We start from the raw sequence: 27,500 nt of genomic DNA on the forward strand, positions 1-27,500 counted from the left end.
TTCAGACCGCCAAAAGTTAAATGCAGTTATAAAAAGTAAAAAAAATATATAAATAAATAAAATAGTAAAACAGCAACATAACTCCTAACTAATTTTTCTTTGTGATTTTAACCTTTTCACCGTTACTTAATATTTCTTTACAACCTTCTCTAAGTTTTAAAGGGCTACTTTTTGCATTGCACTTTCACAAATATGCAATTCTTTAGTTTATCAAGAAATAAAACTAAACTCCTACTCTCCTTTTTTTTACATCCATGCAAACTCTTTCACTTTTACTTAATCTTTCTTTTGATCATCTACAAAAATTTAAAAGAATAATATTTTTACTACAGTCTCTTAAACACAAAATTCTGTAACTTAGTAATAATTAAACTCGTATTACTGTATTTTTTTCCTTTTTCACACCCGGTGATCAAAATGCTAACAGAAAATTAATATAACTACAAAAATAATGAAAAAAATTGAGTTAATGTACTCTAGTAAAGACAAAGGCAGAGAGAAGAGAGAGAGAGAGAGAGAGAGAGAGAGAGAGAGAGAGAGAGAGAGAGAGAGAGAGAGAATAGGTGGAGAGTGACGCACGCGAGGCTGGCTGGTCTTGTTGCTATAGCGTGCGTTTGTGGTGCGAGATTCCACGAAAATCTGAGTGAAATCCTTCGCGGTTGTCGGTCAGTGGTCTTTTTGTACCCAGCAACTCTGAGCCCCGCCATGCCTTCCCTCCTTCCACGAGAATCATGATCCTCCTCCTTCATTGCAACGTGTTCTGGCTGGTTGACTCTCTCTCTCTCTCTCTCTCTCTCTCTCTCTCTCTCTCTCTCTCTCTCCTAGTAACTGTGATCCATCTCTCCCTTCCTTTCTTCCCTCCCTCCTTCCCCTTTCCTTCCCAGTAACCATGACCCACCCTCCCTTCCTCCTCCCTCCCTCCCTCCCTCCTCCCTCCCTCCCTCCCTCTCTCCTGCCACAAATACCTGTACCGGGAGAAAATATATGGCGCCAGACTCCCTCCTCCTCCTCCTCCTCCTCCTATCGCGTGGCGCCTCCAGGAAACGTCAGGTTCGATCCCAACTTCCCCAATCCCTCCTCCTCCTCCTCCTCCTCCTCCTCCTCCTCCTCCTCCTCCTCCTCCTCCTCCTCCTCCTCCTCTTCCTCCTCCTCCTCCTCCTCCTCCTCCTCCTTCATCAACTTCCATCTCACATTCCCCAGCGCTCGAGACCTTCACCTCCGCCCCGCCTCCTAATATTGGTAGAAAATAAAACCCGTACTCTATTTGACACCCACACCCTGCCTTGCCTGCCTCTACAACCAGCAAACAGGCGCGTGATGGAAAGTTTAGTGACGTGTGAGCCATGTGCCTTCGTGCTGCGGCATCTGTACCTGTTCTTAAGAGTTTTTGAGTGTTGTCTTTTGCCTTTAAGTGGTTTCAATGATGGTAATTGGGTGTCTTTCACTGAGTTTGTAAGATTTTGGTTGTTTTTAAAGGGTGTTATTGAGACTTTGTGTGTATTTTGTAAGATTGTCGGGGTTTCTTCGTGTTCTTAAGAGTTTTTGAGTGTTGCCTTTGGCCTTAAAGTGGTTTCAAAGATGGTATTTTGTTTTTTCAATGACGTTTGTAAGATGCTGGTGGTTTTAAAAGGTGTTATTTGTGTTTTAAGTGTGTTTCGTAAGACTGTCGGGATTGTATTGGGTGTTAATCGTGTTTTTAAGAGTGTTTTGTTGTGTTTTTATGGAGTGTTACTTATTAGTTTTATTTCTTAAGGAGTGATTCTAAGATTATAATGGTTTTCAGTGGCGCTATTAGGGTTTTGAAATATTCTGAAGGGTCGTAAAGGGTGTTATTGAAGATTTTAAGAGTGTTTTTGTAGGTTGATGGTGGTTATATAGATAGTATTGTTGGGATATTCAAGGAAGTTTATATGAGATTCTAATGGCTTCAAATGGGTGTTGTTTGGATTTTCAATGGGATCTGTATGATTGTTTTGGCTGTAAGAATGTTACTCGAGTTTTCAAGAGTGTTTATACGATTTTGATGATTTCAATGGGTGTTATTAGGCTTCTGAAGGGGATTTGTATAATTCTTTTGGCTGTAAGAATGTTATTAGTGTTTTCAAGAGTGTTTATGCGATTTTAATGGTTGTTTGACGCGTTTTGAGTGTTGTTGCTGCCTTTAACTCGTTGTTTTGGATGTTCTTGAGGGTTTTAAGGTTGTTTATGCAATTTTGATGATAGTTTATCAAACATTCATTAGTAAGAGAACCCAATCTTTGGTAAACTTAAAAGCAGTTCTCATTAGAATTTTGTATGCTTCTAATTCGTTTACCAAGAATTTTGCGTCATTAACAGGAAAGCCACCCATGAAAATCGTTCGATCATCACGTGGTCCTTGAAAACACTCCGTAGTGGGAACTTTGAGAATGTTTGTATGAATCTGACTAGTCTTAAATTTTCTCCCTTGCTCACAGAAAAAGAGAATATCAGTGAAGGCTCGACTCATCATGACAGATACTTCAAAAGACTTCTTACTGGTATTTTTAAGAGTGTTTGTACGATTTCATGAAGTTCATATCTCACTAGTAGAAAAAAGAAAAGAAGAAACGCTCCATGAAACTCCTAATGATCATCCTAGTGGTCCATGAGTGTTTGTACGATTATGGTTCGTTTCATAAAATTCATATTTCATTAGCAGAAAAGAAAAAAAGAGAAAAAAAAATCCCATGAAGCTCCTACTGATCATCCTAGTGTCTCATGAAAATACTCCTAGTAAGAACCCAATGCTTTGAAGAGTACAGGCATGCACGGTTACCAGGCGGCAGGTTGTTTTGCTAGCTGTTTGTTACCCAATACCGATACTAAACCATTGTTGTTCCTCGTGTCGCTGGTGCTGGTGGTCCTGATGAGGAGGATGTTATAACCACTATTAATACCACAACCCTGCAGTTATCAGGCGTGGCTCGTGTATACTGTTACGTATATATATTCACTTCAGTCTATACAGTGAACAAGCGAGCTGGCGTTGTCTAGACACGTGTGTTCGATAGTTTGCATATTGTCTGGTGCGGGGCCTGTGTTGCATGTCAAGATTCAACAAACAGCGCAGCGCCTATCGTGGCTGCCGCCGTCGTGTTTGTCTTGTATTAGGTTTATATTTCTACAGATTGGTGGTCCTGTCCCGTGTCAGCGATTTACGATACGCTCCTCTGGGCACGGATGTGCTGCAGGAACTGACGTATATATGGTGTAGTGCATTGGGGAAAAACAAGCTGCCAGTGTTTATCTTGTGTTGTGTTTATATTTCGTCTGATTGATGGTCTTGTGGCAGTTTAGAATTTATGAAATATTTCTCTTTGGATAGACACGTTGGAGTAGCGACATGAAGGGGAAAACAAGAAGGAAAGAAAAAAGCTTTATATATATATATATATATATATATATATATATATATATATATATATATATATATATATATATATATATATATATATATATATATCATGTATTATCTGATAGTCTTGTAACACTTTAGGCTTTATGAAATGTTTCTCTTCACATAGACGTTGGAGAAATATATATGTAGTGCATTGTGAAAAAAAAAAGCGCTTTCTGTGTTGTACGTATTAAGATTTTATTCTCACTGAATGATGGTTTTGTGACACTTTGGAATTTATGAAACATTGCCCGTTGCATAGACGCCCATTGGGAAGCTGAAGCAGGAAACATAATAGAAAAACAAGCTTCATATGCTTATCTTGTATTATGTTATATTTCCAATGATTGATGGTGTTGTGACACTTTTGAGTTTATGAAACATTTCTCTTTGGATGGACTCGTTGGAAGAACTGACGTGTTCTACATTATAGAAAAACAAGCTGCATATATTTATCTTGCTTTGTTATATTTCCACTGATTGATGGTGTTGTGACACTTTAGAGTTTATGAAACATTTCTCTTTGCACCGACGCCCTTCGGAACACGCAAGCACAGTGCATAATAGAAAAACAAGCTTCCTATTTTATGATTACATTTTTACTGACTGATGATCTTTTGACACTTCAGAATGCATGAGACATTTATATTTGCATTGACTACTATTAGAAACTCGGGTGCATTATTAAAAATCCAAACTGCTTCTACCATACCTACCATTATTACTGTAGACTGTATATACTGTATACTGTACGTATACTGTGTGCTGTATTATGACTGATCTTGTTATACGTTTGAACTCACGAAACACTACTCTTTGCCTAGACAACCACTGAAAAAAACTTGAACACAATACAAAACCTGCTATTTCCCCTAGACATACATTGACGCACTTCACCATAAGACAATACCAGCAAAACTCTAGCTTATGTGAAGAAATACCAACACTGGCTGGGGTGAACACAGTCTCACTAGCGGTTCCTCAAATGCCAAGCGACACTGCCACCGACCTCAGCCAGCCCTTGCCATGCAGTCCTTCACTGAGCCGCCACACAGACAGAGGCGTAAGTTGTAGTTGGTGCAGTGTTTGCGATGCTGTGTGTTCTTGACCTGACTAATGAGGATGAGGGTGAATCTTGCGGTTTATCTCTGCTATTATATTACAAGTACAGCTCACGTCAGTCGGGTCGGTGATTGATTGCTGAAGGAATGAATTGATTGACTGGTGGACTAATTGAGAGAGAATCGTGCGTTTTATTTTCGTTATTATATTACAAGCGCGGCCAATGTTTGTTTGAGCACTTCAGTAAATGATTTGTTAATTGACTGAGTGGTTGATTGATTGACTGGCTAATTGACTGGTTCATCTGAAGTGCTGCGATGTGTGATTCTGCTTTTATTTTTTATGTAGAAAGGGCAAAAAAAAAGATCCACTGAAATGTTGTGCCCATACGAAGAGAAAAGTCTGTCAAAGCATGATGAAAAAAAAAAAAGATAGCTTGCATAGAAACAAAAAAAAAAAAAGAGGAAATGAAGTTTATTTTGTCTTTCTCTGTTACAGAAGTATTTCAAGGACTGTAGCAGAAGAAGAAAAAATGTCTAAAAATGTGAGAAAATTCATGTAGCAGTGAAAGAGTTCAAACTAAAATCTTGGTGGATCTTTTTCCTTTTTTTTTTTTTCTTAGCCAGACCCTTATTACAAGAAAAAAAAAAAAAAACTGAAGAAACAAGTGCCAAACTTTTATCAGTCAGAAGGGATAAATTCGTCTATCAATCGTCCATCCTTATCCTCCTAATGTGTTTCTTTCCTCTCTTATTATGTTACCCTTAGCTAGAGACATCTTACATAAGAAAGGGTAGGAACAAGTGCCAAACTATGCCGCTCAAAATGTTACAATTAATCCATCGTCTGTACTGTTGCTCTGTCAGACCTCCTTGTGTTCCTTTATTCTTGTCTCCTCTTGTCACTATAATTAAATCAATCTATCAATCACTTGCTCTGATCCTCTGCCAGACCTCCCTGTGCTCCTTTTCCTTCTTGACGCCTCTTGTCACCACGCTTACATTCCCATCACGCGCAGCCTCTAATAACCTTCACCTTCTCTGTGTCACTGACTCTTTAGAATGTCAGGAATTTGGGTGATCGTGGCCCGTCACTGATGAGGCAGCGTCCACATAGCTGGCTGGTGGGACTGTGGCTCTGCTTTATTCTCGACGAGCTGCGGGCGGCACTTAATTACAGGGAGAGGGACGGAGTGATCCCCTAGCGACACCCTCCTTCACGTGGTGTTGGTGACGGGGTGGTTGTCGTGGGGATCTATGTAGAGGCTGGATTCCTGTGTGGACGTTGATAGGTCGTTTGAAGGAGCTAGATACTCGTACATTCAAGAGAAGGCTAAGTACTTTCAATCGATGAGAAGGTTAGATCATTTAATCCCTTCAATACTGGGACACATTTTTACCGTGAGATATGTGTACGATTAGACCATTTTTATTGACAGAAGATTAATGGCCACAGTCTTCACTATTGTAATCCCCCACATGAGTTTCTGAAGTTGTATAAAATCACCAAATAGTAAGAAGAATAAATATGGAAACGCGTCATGGTACTGAATGGGTTAAGGCAATAAAATTTCAAGAAGTTGGGTAGTTTTCAAGGGATGGTTAGGCACTTTCATGAAGATACTATATGCTTTTGAGACGAGGCGAGGTATTTCTATAGGTTAGATAGTTTTAAGAGATGGTTGATTTCAGAAAGTCAGATAGTTTCAAGAAGTTGGATAGTTTCAAGGGGAAGTTGGATAGTTTGAAGATAAGGTTACAAGATGGTTATAAAGAAAGTTGGATATTTTCAAAAGGAGGTAGATATTTTCAAAAGGAGGTTAGATATTTTCAGGTTGGATATATTTAAGAGGAGATTAGTGAGACATATGGATAATGGTGACAGATGTTATGACTTGGAAGTGCTGAGGAACTGTCTCGTTTAGATTTCAACGTCTTTTCGTAATATATTTTTGCTTACTATTATATCTTTGTTGCTTTTTCTAACACACCTTTACTACAAAAAAAGAAATAACTATATATAAAAAGAAGAAGAGCTGAGTAATATATATATATATATATATATATATATATATATATATATATATATATATATATATATATATATATATATAAAAAAAAAGAGTGGGAGAGCTGAATACAAAAGCTTTTCAATAATGTTCAGTTTAACTCTGCAGGTGTCGTGATTATCGTCTTATGAAAGTCCAAATTCCGGGGAACTGTGACAATAGAACCAAGACCAAATCTTCAGAGTTTACTAGTGAAAGAAATTAAAAGGGATGAAAATAACGGTTAACTCCCCCATTAGTAAGGTGGACATAATAGGGGCGAGAGGATCCAAGCGTGAGAAAGAGGCATTGCGTGACGGGACAGTGCCTAGATTTCGTCAACCCTCTCCTCTAATTTGTCCTTCACGTACTACTCTTCCTTGAACCAATTTGTCCCCATCGCAGCGGCCAAGTGTCGGTCTCCTTTCACCTCGCCCTAACTTCTTTGTAACCTTCGCGGGAAGGAATTGGAAGTCACGGTAACGATGGATCAGCACAGTATTTCCTTGTTCTGCCTCTCGTCTGTAACTTGTCACGGGTTCTTGGTAATGACCTGAACAGTGTCTTTTTCTCTAACTCTAAGAAAATTAAAGTGCATCGAACACACAGAAAGGACACTCAAGATACGCCACTCTTTACCAGTCGAGCCTCAAGTTGCGTTTGGTCGATCTTCATTTCGCCTAGTACATCTTCAGGTCTCCAGCTTTCTCCCTCCAGTGTGTAGTCTGAATCCTGGCAGTGTATTCGGGTACTTTATTTAATCTCAAGCCACTTCACTGGTTCTCACACTTCTTGTTGCTTTGGTGACGTTCATGGCTCGATAAACCTTTCCGGGGTTCTTGCTTCAGTTTTTGTGTTTGTCACGTTGTCTTGGTTCTTTCTTTCGATTTCATTTTATTTGTTACTTTTTATGATACTTTTCTAACGAGACACTACTACTACTACTATTACTACTACTACTACTACTACTACTACTACTACTACTACTACTACTACTACTACTACTTTTGTTGCTCTTGTTGTTCTTGTTCTTGTTCTTGTTCTTGTCCTTGTTTTTTTTTCCATCGTGTTATTTTCTTACTGTTGTTTTTGTTGTTATTATATTTCATCATTATCATCATCATCATCTTCATCTTCATCTTCATCATCATCATCATCATCATCATCTTCTTCTTCTTCTTCTTCTTCTTCTTCTTCTTCTTCTTCTTCTTCTTCCATCACCACCACCACCCACCACCACCACCACCACCACCACCACCACCAGCACCGTTGCCTTGCCTTGCCTCGCCTGCCTTGCCTTGCTCTCTGTCCACGACCTTGCCTCGGCAGAATGTTCCACTTAGAGGAGTTAAACATCACCCTTGCTAAATATGCTCGTATCTCCTCAGCATATCTCTTACCCGATGCTGCTGACACGGCAATTTTGTTATTATACAAGTTTAGGAACTGGAGCAAATCTTGGCCACATTCTTGTTGTGATAGTAATAGCGATGATGGTGACGATGGTAGTGGTAGTAATAATAATAATAAATAATAATAATAATAATAATAATAATAATAATAGTGATAATAATAATGATAATGATGAAAGAAATAATAGTAGTCTTAGAAAAATAGTAAAAATCGTAGTAGTAGTAGTAGTAGTAGTAGTAGTTATTGTTGTTGTTGTTGTTGTTGCTGCTGTTGCTGTTGTTGTAGCAAGGATCGAGAGTTTTAAGAATACTTGCCTTCCTTTGTCTTGTAGTGGAATCGTTCACAGTAGAGTGAGCCTGACTATAACGACAACGATAACAGTGATAATGTCAATGAACTGAAGAGAGAGAGAGAAAAAAAAAAAAAAGGAAGCATCATTTTATTCAGCATCATTATCCTTGGGTTCATATTGCACCGACACGTGTCTTTTTTTTTTTTTTTTCTTCTTTTTTTGTATTCCCGTCACCATGTATTATAATGCCACCACAAACTATTAACGGCTCGATTGACACCACTGTACAGGAATAATGAGGGTGTTTTTTTTTTTTTACCCATTGCGCCACTGTGACTCAATCCACACGGTTCATTCTTATGCAAACGGTGGCTCTGCAAAACACAACGAGACACAACCCAACAGCACCTCCAGCAGCACCAGCACCAGTAGCGGCACCATCATCACCAGTAGCAAGGACAGCTTCAAAAGAGCAACAGCATAAAAAAATAATAATAATAATAAATAAATAAATAAATAAATAAATAATAGTAATAATAAATAAATAAATAAATTAAAGCGTGCATTTCGTTAATACATATTTACATTAGTCTTTACTTGCTTATTTACATATTTGTTTGTATATTTATTTGTTTATTTTGTTTATTTACTCGTCCAGTTTGTTTGTTTGTTTGTTTGTTTGTTTGTTTCGTTTTGGTTCAAGGTTTGTTGTGTTATGCTTGTTTATTCATTAATTTATTAGTTCATTTATTTATTTATTTATTCATTTATTTATTTATGTATCTATCTATCTTGTATTTATTTATTTGTTTATTTGTTCGCTCGATTATTTATTTATGTATTCATGTTTTGAGGTTTGGTCTGTCTGTGTGTGTGTGTGTGTGTGTGTGTGTGTGTGTGTGTGTGTGTGTGTGACAGGACATCATGCGTGGTGCCATCTATGAATGTCCTCCTTGTTTCTCTAATGCCCTATATATTTCCCTCCCCCCCAACACCTCATACCTCACACCTAACACCTCATACCTCACACCCAACACCTCATACTTCACACCCAACACCTAAATACCTCCCCTAACACTCCTTCCCTTACATCGCACTCACCTCAAACCCAACATTACTTAGATATCTTCCCGAGTGCCCCTTCCTTCCTTTCCTTCCTTCTCCAAGCACACAGGAGGAAAGTATGACTGGTGGAGTGCTCTCAGCTATCCCAAGCAGACTCACAATTTTTTGCATTTTCACCATACACACGTGACTCTAAACTGCTTATCCTGCATCACTAGTTAGGAAGTGGTTGGTTAGTTTATCCACGTGACTTCATTTTGTTTATCTTTTCTTCACTAAACGGGAATTGGATGATTATTTTAAATGGGGAAGGATATGATTTTTGCACTTTTCTTTTTTTATTTATCTATTGATTCAGTTATTAATGTATTTTGTTATGTAAAAAAAGACTGGTCAAGGACGAAATAATATTATATAGAAGAGTACATTCAGTCGCAGCGGTGTTAAGTTCAAAGAAAGACAGTCTGTTGAGTCCAAGTGTCTTAACTCTGCTCGCTGGGCGGTTGTGTAGCGCTTCCTTTTTCTGAAACTGTTCTTCAAAATTTTATTGAGAAGTAACTATGACAGGAACCAGCCGGGAATCGAACCATAGTCAGGAAGATCACTTGTTATCAATCAGGTGAAGACAGCCACCAAGTACTGTCCCGCCAACACCAAAGAGGCAGACTATCTTTTTTAGAACTGACCTCCTACTTTTCAGTTATGATTATTATTATTTCTTGGGTGTGTAGCAGCAATGGAACTCTATTTTGACCACTTTTTTTCTTCTTTGTTTTTGGTATTTGTAGTATTGTCGTTATATTCTTTTTTGTTTTGTATTAAATGATGTCATATTAGTATCTAACTTTTTTTGGGTGCGTGGCAAAGGTGATTTACTGAACAGACTTCATTGCCTTTTTGGGGAATTTGTAGTATTGCCGTGATATATTCTATTCTGTTTTGAGTTGTTGTTCTACCTAATCATGTGTGCATTAGTTAAGGGGGGGGCGGTTAAGTGGGACGCTGAGGTGATTTACTGAGTACACCTAATTATCCTTATTTTTATAGGGAAATTTGTAGTATTGTCTTTGTGGTCTTTTTTTTTTTTTTTTTTTTTTTTTTTTTTTTTGCGTTGTTAGACCATCTTATCATGTCAACATTGGTTATTGGTATGTGGCAGAAGTGGGACTCTGAGGTGATTTACTGAGCTCACTTCATTACCCTTTTGGCATTTGTAGTATTGACGTCGCCAGTCTGAGCAATGCGAGGGCGTGTGGTGCGGGGCGAGACGACCGTAAATCATGCGGCGACGGCGGCGTGGTGGGCGGGCGGTGGATTTGAGCACGGCACCGGGCCCTGGCAACCACGCCTCGAGGTGCTCTTTGTGCTCCTTGTAATCTGTCTCGTCCAAGTAAGACTGAATCGCCATATCGAGAAACCCAGGAGCCCTGTATCCAAGGCAGGCCTCTCGCTGCTCGAAGGTTGTAGTCTTCCTTGCCTCTTTAATCGTCCTATTTTTCATGTATTTGTTTATTTATGAAGGCAAAATATAGATTAGTGCTTTCTGATTTCATGAACCTGTAAATCAGTCAATCATTCAATTGATCAATCGATAACTTTACCTTTTTCCTTTTTGAAAAATTATCTTTCACTCTCTTATTCACTAACTTTCCCACGTTCATGCACGAGATTGGCAGAGTACGTTGGTGTCTTTTGCTTATGTTTATTTCAAGTTCCAAGTTTTGTACTGACTCAAAGATGTTTCAGTTTCATGAATGAGGCCAAACTATCTTTCGTGGTGGCGTGCTGCGCTGGCGTGCTTGAAGGCGGTGCGTGGTCATGATGGTCAGCATGGTGATGTGTCGATAGCATCTGAGGAATAAAAAGAAGGGAAAAAAATATTATTTTTGGCTTATAATCATACTCAACCGGCGACACATGATTCAGTAACTGAATTTTACTCTTTTAATTTAACAATCACGATTATTTACAAGTCGAGTTACCTTGACTGATCACTTCAAAAGTACTCAAGTCAGCTGCAGTCCTTTGAGCTCTTGGTTTTATCTTTCTTTTCACTGTTATTGTTGCCTTGAGTTCTTGTTTTCGTGAAAATTGACTGACAATTTCATATCTAGTAAATTTGTATCGGCATACTTTTTTTTATTTTTTGACATTAACTTTTTTATTTTACCCGATATAATAATATTCTTCCTGAAGCTTACCATGCAATATCTTATTTCCACTACGTCTTCTCAATTGATGTGTTGAAGTCTTTGCAGGAATCAATCATTGGTTAGGATTACTTACATTGAAGGTTTTGCCAATCATTCCTATTATAACTACAAAACTCAAATCCCCTTTTTTTTATTTTCATTAATTTTATTATCTTTTCATCAATTTATCTTTTTTGCTTGACTGGTTCCTCGCCCTCTCGATCCATTAGCGACACCCGGCGCGTCTACGGCAGGGTGGCGTTGCACATTGCCACCTCGGAGACAATCTACCGTGAAAACAAGATAACTTAAGCACCAGCACGAACCCCGCGCCTCTTATCCTTAAGTGTTGATGGCTGTTACACCGTCGGCATTCCACACTGGCTCCAAGTGACTTATGGCTGAAGGTCCCTGAATATGAGCCTGACCTTTGCATGACCTGACTCTTTACCTTGTTTGAAACTGATCCCTTCCCTGCCAGACCTTATCATCTCCTTCTATGATGTGGCGCTTTGATTTTCCCAGTCTGATTTCGTTCTAACGATGACATAATCCCTTCTTTGTGTGATCTAATTTCATATCTAATGTGACTTACTCCTTATCTGACCTGATTTCTTCCTTGTCTGACCCGTATTTTTCTTTGCCTGACCTGAACTTGTCCTCGCCTAACTTAATCTCTTTCTTACCTGACCTTCCACCTTCCTTGCCTGAACTAACACTCGCCTCGCCTGATTTGCTTTTCCTTTTTTTTTTTTCAAGTTATGGGTTTTCCTTCTGCTTTCTTTGTCGATGACGTGTGGGGGGGAAGGGGGCACGGCGGCAGGGATGAGTACGTGTCTTTCTCAAATCGCATCACATACTGACGAGAATCTTATGCAGAAGAACGACGTTGTTGTCTCACTACAGAGCGTCATCCAGAAGAAAATTATGACTGAAGAGACGCGTAGATAGAGATTCTAATTGGTCTCTCTCAAACAAAGTCCAGAAGGAGCAACATTAAGATATTCCACAGCAATAATGACAACGGCTGAAAGTTCCATAATGCTGACACAATGGAAAAGAAAACCTAGTAGTGACACAACCTGCCGCTGGTTTACTGAAAAAGCTTGAGATGAATGAAGTGTCCAGTCACGCCACCACTGTAAACCCTCGTGGTGGCCTCAAGTGCGAGTCAAACCGACGAACCAGCATGGCTAGTGTTCCGAAACGCTTTGCTCTTTCATATACCACGACTATTTTCAAAGACTATGGAGATGATTAGCCGGATTCTTATAAGTATTTTTCCTGTTAATGATATAGAAAACTCTTTAATCTATTACTAAAACCATAAAAAACATGCTTAAGAACTGTTGTCACTTCATATATAGAGTGTCTGCAATGTAGTAGAGATGTAGAGCAGGAGTGTTTGATAATATGGCCCCAGAGGAGTAGAGCGGCGGGCGGTGAGGTGAGAAGGTGGCGCCGCTAATGGACGTGTCACCGCGGGGACTGACTGCCTGCCTGCCTTGCGATGCTCTGAGAAGACGTCAGTTTAATGCACGCTGGGGACTCGACATAAATACTCCGTGATGCGCGAGTGTAGGTGTTGGAAGGTGATCTAAGGCTTGTTTTCTATGAATCCTTTGGGGTGGAGTGTTTTTGTCAAGCTGGATTATTTGAGGTCGAGGCAAAAGTTATCCTTGTGTTTCTTCCTCCCTTATTTATCATCGTGGGGAGAGAGAGAGAGAGAGAGAGAGAGAGAGAGAGAGAGAGAGAGAGAGAGAGAGAGTAAAAAAATTCTCGTAGGGTGAGTCAAGTCTCGGGTCGCTGTCCTGGGAGATTCCTACACTCTTGAATAAGGTCGACTTGTAGCGAGTACTTCTTTGTGTGTGTGTGTGTGTGTGTGTGTGTGTGTGTGTGTGTGTGTGTGTGTGTGTGTGTGTGTGTGTGTTGTGACACACACACACACACACACACACACACACACACACTCTCTCTCTCTCTCTCTCTCTCTCAGTGGTATTTACATCTGCCAGTGACGTCACAACAGTTGACTGTGAGGATTCCTAAATCTGTCAAGTCACGCAATGGGACACACACACACACACACACACACACACACACACACACACACACACACACACACACACACACACACACACACACACACACACACACACACACACTAATCCTCTTCCTTCTTCCTCCTCTTTCCCCTGGCAGACAAAAAAACTACAGATTAACACCTGGTTCATATTTTGCTAATGAAGAGAGAGAGAGAGCCAGGGAAAGCAAGAATGGGGGTGAGAGAAGGGGAAGGGAAAAAAGGGAAGAGAGAACAGGAGATACAAAGGAAGGGAGAGGAACAAGAATAAGAACAAGAGCAAGAGCAAGAGGAGAAGGACGAAGAGAAGAAGGAGGAGAATAAGGGTGAAAGAAGAGAAGGGTAAAAAAGGAAGAGAAAACAGGAGATTCAAAGGAAGTGAGAGGAACAAGAGCAAGAGTAAGAGAAGAAGAACGAGGAGGACGAGGAGGAGGAAGAGAATAAAAGTGAAAGAAGAGAAGGATAAAAAGAGAAATTAAAACAGGAGATACAAAGGAAGGAAGTGAGAGGAACAAGATCAAGAGCAAAAGGAGAAGGAGGAGGAGGAGGAGGAGGAATTAAGGAGGTAGACTAAACAGCTAAGGGTCTGGCTTGTTCTTCCTGAGGGTGAACGGCCGCTACTTGGAGGGAAAGGCAAGGACAGGCACGCTGGGAGGCAGGGAGGCAGGGAGCAGAGGCGCTTGGGGAGGAAGAAATGGACAGGCAGGGACGAAGAGGAGAAGGAGGAGGAGGAGGAGGGAGGGAGGAAGCAGAAGAGGGGAAGGGTCAACTAGAAACAAAGGCAGCATTTTGTACTCTTTTTATTTATGCTATTTTTGTAATGTGCTCTCTCTCTCTCTCTCTCTCTCTCTCTCTCTCTCTCTCTCTCTCTCTCTCTCTCTCTCTCTCTCTCTCTCTCTCTGTGTGTGTGTGTGTGTGTGTGTGTGTGTATGTGTGTGTGTTCTCTACGACTTCCTGGGTTGAATAGAACGACCACCACCACCACCACTCCTTCCCTCTCTTCCTCCTCTCCCTCTTTCCTACCCTCCTTTCCTCCCTCCATCTCTCCACCCCTCTCCTTCTTCATTATTACGACGCCACACCATCACCACCACCACCTCCACCACCATCCGTGTCAAGGTCCTTTCCCTCATCGCCTCCTCCTCTCCTGCCTTCCCTCCTTCCCTCCTTCACCCTCTCACTCACTCACCCGTAGTCTCCCTCCCCTCCCCCCAAAAACACACTCTGCGCATTCTCCCAACCACGTTTCAGTAGTCAAGCCACGCCATCACCATCACTGCTATCACCACCACCACCACCACCACCATTACCATCGTCACTATCATTATATTACACGTTAGAAATTCATTGTTTATTATTATTTTGTACTGCTTTGTCAAACAATTTTTTTTTCATTTCATTATTATTATTATTTTTTGAGCGTTGTTTTAATTGAGGTTTGTAGTTTTGTCATTGCATTATTTTGGGAGATTTGATTATTAAGGCTTGATTCTTTTTTTTTATCTTTTGTTTCTTTTGTCTGTGGATGGAAACTATTATACATGTAACTGTCTATTTTATCTTTCTTTATTCTTTCTTTCTCTCTTTATTTATTTATTTATTATTTTTGGGGTTGCCTGTGTGTGTTTGTATATTCCTTATCTGATGGTCGGTTTGTCTATCTGGCTGCTTTTACGACTGTGGTTTTTTGCTCTCTCTCTCTCTCTCTCTCTCTCTCTCTCTCTCTCTCTCTCTCTCTCTCTCTCTCTCTCTCTCTCTCTCTCTCTCTCTCTCTCTCTCTCTCTCTCTCTCTCTCTTAATAAGACAGTAACGAGAGAGAGAGAGAGAGAGAGAGAGAGAGAGCTAATATACAACATCCCATCACCACTAACACTATTTTCACAAGCTAACAAGAATATCTCACTGAAAAACACTAGCATCACATCACCTCATCTTGCTGCCTTTCCCTCCCACAGATGACCGCTGCCCAATGCCTCCCTGCAATAACAGACCAACCACTCCTAAACGTGAGTACTTAACCCTGCACACTATTTACCCAACCATCCTTCCTTCCTTCCTTCTTTCCTTCCTTGAGAGCTTGAGCATTACAAGAAAAGGATACTGGTGACAGAATATCACTCCAGTCACCTATCTTATAAAGTCTCTGATCTCAAATTCCCCTACAGCCCAAACTTTCTCTTATCTTTCATCCCCTTTGCAGCATCAGTCCCATCCTGTGAGCATGAGAGAAGCAGACATGGGTTGATGGAAGGGGACCACACCAACATGTCCATTCCAGTGTACAAGTGTCAGCCCAATGGGAGGTATGAGCCCATGCAGTGCTTCAAAGGTAAGGCAAGGCTTGGTTGGTGTGTGGTGTGGTGTGTGGTGTGGGTGAAGGATGACGAGGTGAATGTGGATGAGTGTAAAATTGATTGATGCCAAGAAAGGATGAGATATGAAAGGAATAGACTTGAAGGAAAGAATGTGGATGAATAATAGATGTCAAGATGCTAGACTGCTGAGAGGATTAAGGATGATGGGAAGTGGAAATTCTGGTCCCCACATTTCAGGAAGGACATAGCTCTGTTGGAGTCAGTGCAAAGAAGGATGACTAAAAAGATACAGGGAATGAGGGATATTCCCTATGAAAAGAGACTGAAAAAACTTAATTTGCATTCCTTAGAGAGACGTAGGTTAAGAAGAGACCTGATAGAAGTATTTAAGTGGTATAAGGGTTTTAACAGAGGGGACATGAATGTAATTCTTAGAATCAGTAGCGGGGACAGAACCAGAAATGATGGGTTTAAACTTGAAAAATTCAGATTTAGGAAAGAAATCGGAAGAAACTGGTTTTCAAATAGAGTGGTTGATGAGTGTAACAGTCTCAGTGGTCATGTGGTCAGGGCTGAGTCAATAGGGAGCTTTAAAAGAAGGTTAGATAAGTGCATAGATGGGGAAGATAGATGGAATTAGGTAGCTTAAGCACACTGGGACTGCCTCGTATAGGCCTGGCAGCCTCTTGCAGCTTCCCTCTTTTCTTATATTCTTATGTGGATGGGTAGTGAATTGATTGATGTAAAGAAAAGATGAAAGATGAAAGGAATAAAGATGAAAGGAAGGGATTTCTAGAAGGAATGTCCAAAGAGATGTGAGGAGAAATGATGTGTAGTTTGTGTGTGTGTGTGTGTGTGTGTGTGTGTGTGTGTGTGTGTGTGTGTGTGTGTGTGTGTGTAACCTTTCTTCTCACTCCAGCTGACAGTACGGATGTGATCTGCATTTGTGTGGACGAGTGGACTGGCAACAGTTTGGACGGCACAGGAGTGAGGAATGGCACTCCAGACTGTTCCCGCCCAATGCCCCACGCCCGTGTCTGGCCAGGTGACTAGTGACTGTCCTTCTCCCTTCACACTTCACCTATATTGCAAGGATATTCTACACATATCCTTGTATTTGAGTTTCTAAGAGGTTGTAAGTTCTCAATCACATTATAAGGTGGAGTGATTTTCCTTCTCCCATCACACTTCAGACATTTGACAAAGAAAGTGTGTATCCTTGGATTTGGGTTGCTGAGGGGGAATAATCTTTAATAGTTTCTCTATCAAGTAATGAAGTGTAGCAGTTATCTTTTATAGTGTTGATTGATAACATTAGCACAAAATACATTTCACTTCCCAGGCATCACCATATAGTAGTATTAGTAGCAACAGCAGTAATAGTAGAGATAGTAGTAGTAGCAACAGTAGCAGTAATAGCAGTGATAATGTGATGCTTTATCTTTTGAATACATATTGCTGAGAAATTAATCTAGAGATAGTTAGATGACAGATATTGTACAATTGTATAACCTGAATATGTTAGACTAGATCTTTGCTACACTTTTCACATAAACCTAACTATGTAGTCAATGAGGCTCTAGTGTAATGCAGTTAGCACTTCAGTAATCTGGAATTAATCTCTTGTACATTTTTAGGTTGTACTGGAGAAGTCAAGACTAAGTTCATGCAAGATCTGAAGAAGTTTCTCTTTAGCAAAGTGGAAGGTGGAGACAGGTGAGTAATGTGATGGGGGCAGTGATGGACAGAAAGGAGAAATTGTTTTACTATGATGTAAATGAATGGCTTTAAACACATTAAATAGAAGGTACTTTTACTCTCTTAAAGTAATAACTATTCACATACAAGTACTTATTGATAAAATAAAGTCACCTGAATGTTCTGAAGACAGCCACACTATGAATCAATAAAATGGAAATCTATAGATGGCAAGAGGCAACAAAGATGGAGAACTAGGTGAAGAGGAGTTGTAAAGATTTGCATGGCTGGCTTAAAACTAAGAGACAGAGAACAGAGATGAGTGCCAGAGATAGGTGAAGAAGCTTTGGGGAGTTTTCTTGTTCTGTATTTGAATGGTAGAAGCTAATACTAACAAACACAAGCCTTTAGATGGTTTCATTGAGCAATATCACACTACATCAACTACGATAATTGAGAAGAACAAACTACATTGTAAAGAAAGAGAAAGATATAATTTTTGGTTTTTATCATTTGTGAGGGAGGATATGAGTATTTGTAAGTCTGGTAATATATTATGCTAAAGCAGAGATGGTTGATGATTGGGTTATATTATTGGAGGTAATGGAAACTAGCTACACTGTAAAGAGAGATGAATATATAATGTATGGCTATTGTTATGCATGAGAGAGGATATAAATGCTTGTAGGTATGGTAGTACATCTTTCATTTAGTGTAAGTGATGATTCAACTTGAATATGAAGAAACAGCAGCGGATGAAAGATTGGCAAACTTATACTCTTGTGTCTTTCGTCAGGAACCCTGGTGCTGACTCCTCTACTCAGTCCGTGGAGGAATTTGCTGCCCGGTACCACTTTGGCAGTCTGGACACCAACAACAGCAGTTTTCTGGAGGGCCGGGAGAAAAAGATGGTCAAGAGACACTTTAAATCGTGAGTGTTTGCTGAGACTTATTGCTTTCACACACACACACACACACACACACACACACACACACACACACACACACACACACACACACACACACACACACACACACACACACACACACACACACACACACACACACACACACACACACACACACACACACACACACACACACACACTTTTTCTTATATATAAACGACATGCCAGAAAGAATGAACAGCTGTTTGCGGACGATGCGAAGCTGTGCAGAGTTATAGAGCAAAAAAAGGATTGTGAAATATGTACTGCAGGAAGACCTAAATAAGATCTGGGAATGGAGTAAAAAATGGGAGATGGAATTCAGTGTGGACAAAAGCCATGTCATGGAAATAGGAAAGAGTGAAAGATGACCAGTGGGAATCTATAAGATGGGAGATGGAGTAGAACTGGAGAAAGTAAAAAAGAAAAAAGGACATGGGAGTGACAATGGAAGAAAATAATCAACTGGTAATCCATATTGATAAAATTTTCAGAGAGACATATAATTTGCTAAGGAATATTGGAATAGCATTTCACTACAAGGACAAAGAAATGATGAAGAAATTGATAAGTACTATAATAAGACCCAGATTTGAATATGCAGGAGTAGTGTGGACCCCCCATAAAAAGAAACACATAAGGAAGCTGGGGAGACTACAAAAAATGGCTACAAGAATGGTTCCAGAATTTGAAGGGATGACATATGAGGAGAGACTAAAGGCTAAGGATCTACCAACTCTGGAACAGAAAAGGGAGAGAGGGGATCTGATACAAATTCATAAATTGATTAATGGAATGGATCAAGTGGATAATGAGAAACTGATCCTGAGAGAAGAATATGACATTCGAAGCAACAAGATCGCATGGTAAAAAGCTGAGGAAGGGAAGATGTCTGAGAGATGTTAAAAAATATAGTTTCCTGCAAAGATGTGTTGAGATGTGGAACAATTTGAGTGAAGAAGTGGTGTCAGCAATGAGTGTGCATAGTTTTAAAGAAAAATTGGATAAGTCTAGATACGGAGACGGGGTCACATGAGCGTAAAGCCCAGGCCCTGTAAAACTACAACTAGGTAAATACACACACACACACACACACACACACTTGGACAGAATATGGAAATGGAGCTGTACATGGCAAATGGAGTTCAACACGACAAAATGCAAGAAATTAGAGTTTGGCAAGAGTGAAAGAAGAATCAGGAGTATGTACAAGATAGGAAATGAAGACATAAAAACCAGTCATGAAGAAAAAGACCTTGGGGTGACAATTACCAATGACCTATTGCCAGAGAGACATATAAACAAAATAATTGGAGAAGTATTGAACTTATTGAGGAACATAAGAGTGGCGTTCGTATATTTAGATGAAGAAATGATGAAGAAAATAATTACTGCAATGATAAGACCAAGGCTTGAATATGCAACAATACAGTGGGCTCCGAACTTAAAGAAACACATAAGGAAACTAGAGAAAGTACAGAGGGCTGCAACAAAAATGGTGCCTGACTTAAGAGATTTGACTTATGAAGACAGACTGAACAGAATGCAACTTCCGACCCTGGAAAACAGAAGAGAAAGGGGAGACCTGATAGCAATATACAGAGTGATGATTGGCATGGAAAAAATGGATAGGGAAGATCTGTGTATGTGGAATGAAAGAATGTCGAGAGGGCATGGGAAAAACTAAAATGGCCACTTATAGGAGAGATGTGAAAAATATAGCTTCCTCATAGAAGGGTGGAAGCATGGAATAGTTTAGACGTGGAAGTGGTCAACGCAAGGAATATTCATGATTTTAAGAAAAAGCTGGACATTAATAGATATGGAGACGGGACAACACGAGCATAGCTCTTTTCCCGTATGTTACAATTAGGTAAATACAATTAGGTAAATACACACACACACACACACACACACACACACACACACACACACACACACACACACACACACACACACACACACACACACACACCGCTTACTGTAGTGGTTAGCATGCTCGACTCACAATCGAGAGGGCCGGGTTTGAGTCCTGGGGCGGCAAGGCAAATGGGAAAGCCTCCTAATGTGTAGCCCCTGTTCACCTAGCAGTAAATAGGTATGGGATGTAACTCGAGGGGTTGTGGCCTCACTTTCCCGGTGTGTGGAGTGTGTTGTGGTCTCAGTCCTACCCGAAGATCGGTCTATGAGCTCTGAGCTCGCTCCGTAATGGGGAAGACTGGTTGGGTGACCAGTAGACAACCGAGGGGAACACACACACACACACACACACACACACACACACTGCTCATTACCTTAGTATCATCTACAATTGTCACTGAAGTGGCTGAGGTTTGTACTATGCTCATGATGCCAAAAAGTTCTCAATTGATGTAAAAACAGTGATATTCTTCTTTGAGCAAGAAGGTCTGTCTGTCTTAGTCTAACCTATAAATCAAATTACATGAATACTAATTTTTCACTAGGATAATAGAGATGATCACAAGGCCAACATGTCATCTTTAAGACCAGGGTGAATTGCACAAGTGCAAAAGAATAAAAAATCATACAAGTTCAGTCAATGAAGTTTTCTTGTTGGATTGATTGCTCAGACATACTGTAGTTACTCACCATTTACTTTATTCAAGAAATTCTCATATTAAAGTAAATGCTTACTGTTGCTAAGAATGCAGTAGTGCTATATCTGAGTACTTCATATACCTATACAGTGTGCTACTATAATCAATAACCTAACATTTGCATTGTTTCTCCATGAAAAATTGTAGTGTTTTATCATATTTGTTTTTTAAACTAAATGCAAACATGTACAAGCTCTATGGAAACATTTCTATCAAATCATATCTTCATCTCCTAAGAAACCCCAAGCTGAAGAGGTGCGGCCGGAAGATGACTATTTATTGTGACGTGAACTATGACAAGCGGGTGTCCCTGGAGGAGTGGGTGGCCTGTGTTACAGTGGAGCAGAATGATACTGGTTAGTATTCTACTCCTCTGTACTGCCTTGGTTTGTCTTCTTATACTCTCTCTCTCTCTCTCTCTCTCTCTCTCTCTCTCTCTCTCTCTCTCTCTCTCTCTCTCTCTCTCTCTCTCTCTCTCTCTCTCTCTCTCTCTCTCTCTCTCTCTCTCTCTCTCTCTCTCTCTGTGTGTGTGTGTGTTTAGGGCTGCTGTGGATAGCCTTGAGGTGGAGTGCATGTGGTATGGTGTGTCAGTAGGTTTTGAGTGTTTGCCAGACTGGTAGTACTATTAGAGTGACTTACACAATGAGTGTGTAAGGAAAACCACCCTCATGTTTTGCACAAGCCTTGGAAAGCATGTTCAGAGTGACTTTATTACTACTAAGGAATTGTCTCACCATTGTATTATATTTAACTATTTTTGTTGACTTGCATACTTTTTTATATATGTTTCTCTGGATGGCACTATTACATCTTGTTGCCATAATTATGAGTGAGTTATGTCCCTTTTAACATTATTGGGAATTGTAATTATTGATGATTAAACAGTGCAGCAGGGCCTTTTTGTGAATTTTGTGACTGCTGCATCCAGTGTGTTGTATTTCTTTGAATATTACACCATCTTTGCACTTGATGATAGCCTCACTCTCTGGTGCTGTGTCCCATGACAGTCACACACCTCTTTGCTACTATATCTTGTCACTGACATACTCTACCAAGCTGCATTTCCTGCCTGCCTCTCCTTGCTGTATTCTCCTCCATTGGACCCAAGAGCCCTGGCTGACATAGTGATTTGCTGTTGCACTGCTGTCACATCTTCTTCAGGTAACAGTGCTGGAGGAGTCAGTGTGCGGACCATCGATGAGAATCCCCTCCACAAATACCTGGTGCCAGAGGATGGGGAGGTTTATAGAAAAAGTAGAAATCATTAGAACACAACATTTGCCTGCAAGTTTGTTAAGGTGGTTATTAGTCCTTCATGTTGGCTTATGCTGGCTTCTGTTTTGTTGTCCTTGTGGAAAGTGATGACTACCTACCTCTTCCAAGGAAGCAACCAGCAGCTGACCTCTTACCATTCATAAGTGCATTTGTCTTTGCCAATTAACTATAGTATGCATGTGTTTTTGTCTAATACTGCATGACTTTTTTCCTACATGGTGTTGAATTTTGTTGTGTCTTAATGTAACAACAGCAGCAGATGCAACAACATTCTCTGCAGCACCTGAAATGTAATCCTGAAGCTGTGCTTGAGCAGGAAGTACTATGAATGAAACTGACAAGTACTATAAACTTATAAGACACTGTCACTTTTCATAAACTGGAAAATATTCTTTACTTGTGCTGTGGAAGCATTGTCAGATGGTAAAACTTTCTTTACTTTTATATACAGAAGAATGTTTCCATATCACAAAAGGGAATTTCTATGTGTTATTAATAAATGTATATACTGTATGTACTGTTATGAAATAATATAACTGTGTGTGTGTGTGTGTGTGTGTGTGTGTGTGTGTGTGTGTGTGTGTGTGTGTGTGTGTGTGTGTGTGTGTGTGTATTTTACCAAATGTTGTATTTACCTAGTTGTAGTTTTACAGGGCCTGGAATTTTACGCTCGTGTGGCCCCGTCTCCATATCTACACTTATCCAATTTTTTTTTTAAACTATGCACACTCATTGCTGACACCACTTCTTCACTCAGACTGTTCCACGTCTCAACATACCTTTGTGGGAAACTATATTTTTTTATATCTCTTAGACATCTTCCCTTCCTCAGCTTTTTACTATGCGATCTTGTGCTTCAACTGTCATATTCTTCTCTCAGGAGCAGTTTCTCATTATCCACTTGGTCCATTCCGTTGATCAATTTATAAACTTGTATCAGATCCCTTCTCTCCTTTCTCTGTTCCAGAGTTGGTAGATCCATAGCCTTTAGTCTCTCCTCATATGTCATCCCTTCAAATTCTGGAACCATTCTTGTAGCCATTTTTTGTAGTCTCTCCAGCTTCTTTATGTGTTTATTTTTATGGGGGGTCCACACTACCCCTGCATATTGCAATCTGGATTTTATCATAGTACTTATCAATTTCTTCATAATTTTTTTGTCCATGGAGTGAAATGCTAATTCAATATTCCTTAGCAAATTATATGTCTCTCTGAAAATTTTATCTATATGGCTTACCAGTTGATTGTTTTCTTCCATCGTCACCCCCAACTCCTTTTCCTTTTCTACTTTTTCCAGTTCTACTCCATCTCCCATCTTATAGATTCCCACTGGTCATCTTTCACTGTTTCCCATTTCCATGACATGGCTTTTGTCCACACTGAATTCCATCTCCCACTTTTTACTCCATTCCCAGATCTTATTTAGGTCTTCCTGCAGTGTTTCACAATCCTCTTTTTGCTTTATAATTCTGCACAGTTTTGCTTCATCTGCAAACAGATTTATGTAGCTGTTCACTCCTTCTGGCATGTCATTTATATATATGAGGAAAAGTATTGGCGCCAATACTGACCCCTGTGGCACTCCGCTTTCTACTGCTCTCCACTTGGACTTCATATCTTTGACTACCATCCTTATTTCTCTCCCCTTCAAGTATTTTTCCATCCATTTCAATGTGCTTCCTTTAAAGCCACCCTTCTCCTCTAACTTCCACAGTAATCTTGCATGTGGCACTTTATCAAATGCCTTTTTAAATCCAAATAAATACAATCAACCCATCCCTCTCTCTCTTGTACTCTGTCAACTATTCTAGAGTAGAAACTCAGTAAATTTGTTACACATGACCGCCTTTTTCTAAAACCAAATTGGCTATTTGATAATAATTTGTTGTCTTCAAGGAACTCGATCCATTGTTTCTTTATTATTCTTTCACACATCTTATATATTACACTAGTTAGTGATACCGGTCTGTAATTTAAAGGTTCTTCCTTCTTTTCGCTCTTATACATGGGAACCACCTCAGCTCTTTTCCATTCTACTGGCACTGTTCCATTTTCTATTGAGCATCTTATGATGTATATGGGACTTGCTAGTTCTTCCCTACATTCTTTTAGTATTCTGCCTGAGACTTCATCCAGTCCCATTGCCTTCTCTTCATCCAGTTCTTTCACTAACTCCTTTATTTCAAGCTTGGTTACTTTAATCTCTTTCATATAGATGGTCTCTCTATTACCCTGTGGCCTTTCAAATTAGTGTGTGCATGTGTGTGTGTGTGTGTGTGTGTGTGTGTGTGTGTGTGTGTGTGTGTGTGTGTGTGTGTGTGTGTAGGTGCATGTGTGTATGAGACATTCTGTTCTCATATGCAGTACATTCTCTAAAGTTTCACACATTCACAAATATAATCAATAAACTACTGTATAAACTTTTATACTGTCCTCCTGATGAAGTAAGTGGAAGATGTTAGGGCAACTGCTGGAGGGCAGCACTGCAGCACTGCCTGGTCACAGGAAATCACCACCCTCTCTGATGGCACCCAACTCTGGGCACCACACCAATATCCAGCAGAGGCTGTCTCTCTTCTTCCACTTGCTCTGTACACTAACTATAAACTCCACCAATAAAAATTTATCTAAGTACACTACTCCTCATGCTTCACTTATTTGATGGAATGACAACAGCCATTTGTTGGATATGTATATGAAATACTTCTACAGTCTACACACACACACACACACACACACACACACACACACACACACACACACACACACACACACACACACACACACACACACATGTGTGCCTGGTCTCAGACCTATCCCAAGATCGGAAATAATGAGCTCTGAGCTCGTTCCGTTGGGTAACATCTGGCTGTCTCGTCAGAGACTGCAGCAGATCAAACAGTGAATTACACACACACACACACACACACACACACACACACACACACACACACACACACACACACACACACACACACACACACACACACACACACACACACACACACACACACACACACACACACACACACACACACACACACACACACCACAGAGTGCAGTGGTTAGGACGCTCTGTTCACAACCAAAAAGTCCCGGGTTAGAATCTCAGGCGCGACGAGACAAATGGGCAAGCTTCTTAATGTGTAGCCCTTGTTCACCTAGCAGCAAGTAGGTATGGGATGTAACTCAAGGGATTGTGGCCATGCTTTCCCAGTGTGTGGAGTGTGTTGTGGTCTCAGTCCTACCCAAAGATTGGTCTATGAGCTCTGACCTCCCTCCATAATGGGGAAGGCTGGCTGGGCGGCCAGCAGACAACTGTGGTGCAGTACACACACACACACACACACACACACACACACACACACACACACACACACACACACACACACACACACACTATGGCTGTGTCTCTTAAATGTCAGTTTGCAACTAAATCAAAGATTAACTCCTCCATGAGACTAAATAATTCATCCCCTTTCCAGGCAAGACACTGGCAGGACCTGATTCACAGAACCCATTTGAGACCATCCTCAAGCCTGAAATGTGAAGAGGAGAAAGAAATATGAGGAGACAGATGAATAGGGCAGGTGGAAAGCAGCAATATTTGTTTGTGGCAGAGAAGAAGCCGAGGAACACAGAAGATGAGTTGATTCTCCTCACTGGAAAGATTAGCCATCAACACTCTCAGTCTGACATTTTTTAATGAGTTGATCTGATAAAACAATTAACTGTGTTGTTTGTGTTCATATGGGAAAGTTATCTGGATGAGAGCTATTCACATCATTAGGCTGTCTCTTTATAGCTCTGAGATGGAGCACTTAGTGGAAGCAAATGCAGTGAAGAAAAGAAAAGAAAGACAAGAATAGTGTGTTTGTGGACAAAAAGAAACAGAAACAAGAAGCTGCTCCATGTTAGAGTATATAATTCGTGTGCTGAAGATATGGCAGATTGTGTGTGCCCACAGAAAGCATAGTGTTGGTCATGGTAATGGAGAGTATGTGAGGGCAAGGAAAGAGTTGTGAAGTGTGTATGTCAGTGTGTGAGCTTGTAGACATATATGTGTGTGTGAGTGTGAATGGTGTGTGTGACCCAGGAAGCAATTCATTATCACATCATTGTCTGCATCTTGCTTTATTTTTTTTTATAGAGAATTCTGTAGTTCAATGTCTGGCAGATATTCATATAGGAAGCACTCAGTACATCCATCTAATCGCATGGACACATCATCACTCAATCTTTCTTTATTTTCTATAAGTATAACTGTCACATATGCCACCTCATGCAAAATTGTTAGATTCAGAAGTTGCCTTCTGTACAAGTTTTACTTTTACATAATTTTGAATCACTACACAAGTTTCTGTAGTATGGTAAAGACACAGTGAAGACACAAACATGATGCAGACAGTTTTCAGCATTGTTATTCATCATTTGATGGGCTTCTGGGTGAGATCTCATACAGTGTTATGTCACAGCTGCCTACAAGAGAAGCTGGCGCATTGTAGTGGGTCAGAGGGGGATATCTGTGGTTGTTTCAATTTTTTTAAAGGAAAATATTTTGCTAAGTTAATTTTAATAGTGAACAGATTGCAGAGACTGGGTTTCCTTGAAATTCCTTCAAGTTGTGTAATGGCAGTTTTTACAGAGGTGGCAGGTCTTTTGTGTACCTTTTGGTAGCTTTCCCAGCTTCCTTTGTAGGGAGTTGTACATTGATCTAGATTAAGTTAATTAAGTAAGGTGTCCTATAGATATTATATATAATCTGCCAGATGTTGAGGTGATGGCTTGATGATGGCAGTTACTGTAAATATGTTCACTCAGTGAATATTAACTCAGAGGAAAGTATATGTATGGTATGTTACAGATTAAAATTTTGATAGAAACAGCTTAAGGCACAAATTTAGACACAGAAAATGTCTGGTTTGCTAGAAGTGTGTGTGTGTGTGTGTGTGTGTGTGTGTGTGTGTGTGTGTGTGTGTGTGTGTGTGTGTGTGTGTGTGTGTGTGTGTGTGTGTGTGTGTGTGTGTGTGTGTGTGTGTGTGTGTGATAACCTCACAGGGATAATGACATATGGA

General features: G+C 40.1%; 1 protein-coding gene across 8 annotated transcripts in view; it reads left to right on the plus strand.

Annotated features, from left to right (window-relative positions):
* LOC123517005 (SPARC-related modular calcium-binding protein 2-like) overlaps window positions 1-27,500 on the plus strand; it is a 167,453-nt gene that overhangs the window by 137,899 nt on the left and 2,054 nt on the right. For 6 of the 8 annotated variants that reach the window (XM_045276820.1, XM_045276816.1, XM_045276818.1 and 3 more), the window contains 8 exons: window positions 15,528-15,578; window positions 15,773-15,901; window positions 16,807-16,932; window positions 17,525-17,603; window positions 18,382-18,516; window positions 21,388-21,506; window positions 22,312-22,448; window positions 25,911-27,500. The exon at window positions 25,911-27,500 is cut by the window's right edge and continues 2,054 nt beyond it. In XM_045276820.1, coding sequence (XP_045132755.1) covers window positions 15,528-15,578; window positions 15,773-15,901; window positions 16,807-16,932; window positions 17,525-17,603; window positions 18,382-18,516; window positions 21,388-21,506; window positions 22,312-22,418 — 746 coding nt within the window. In that variant the 3' untranslated portion in view covers window positions 22,419-22,448; window positions 25,911-27,500. The remainder of the gene's footprint in view (window positions 1-15,527; window positions 15,579-15,772; window positions 15,902-16,806; window positions 16,933-17,524; window positions 17,604-18,381; window positions 18,517-21,387; window positions 21,507-22,311; window positions 22,449-25,910) is intronic. The other 2 variants (XM_045276817.1, XM_045276823.1) reach the window with 1 other exon arrangement.

This window comes from Portunus trituberculatus, chromosome 41 (genome assembly GCF_017591435.1).
Source record: "Portunus trituberculatus isolate SZX2019 chromosome 41, ASM1759143v1, whole genome shotgun sequence".
NCBI lineage: Eukaryota > Metazoa > Arthropoda > Malacostraca > Decapoda > Portunidae > Portunus > Portunus trituberculatus.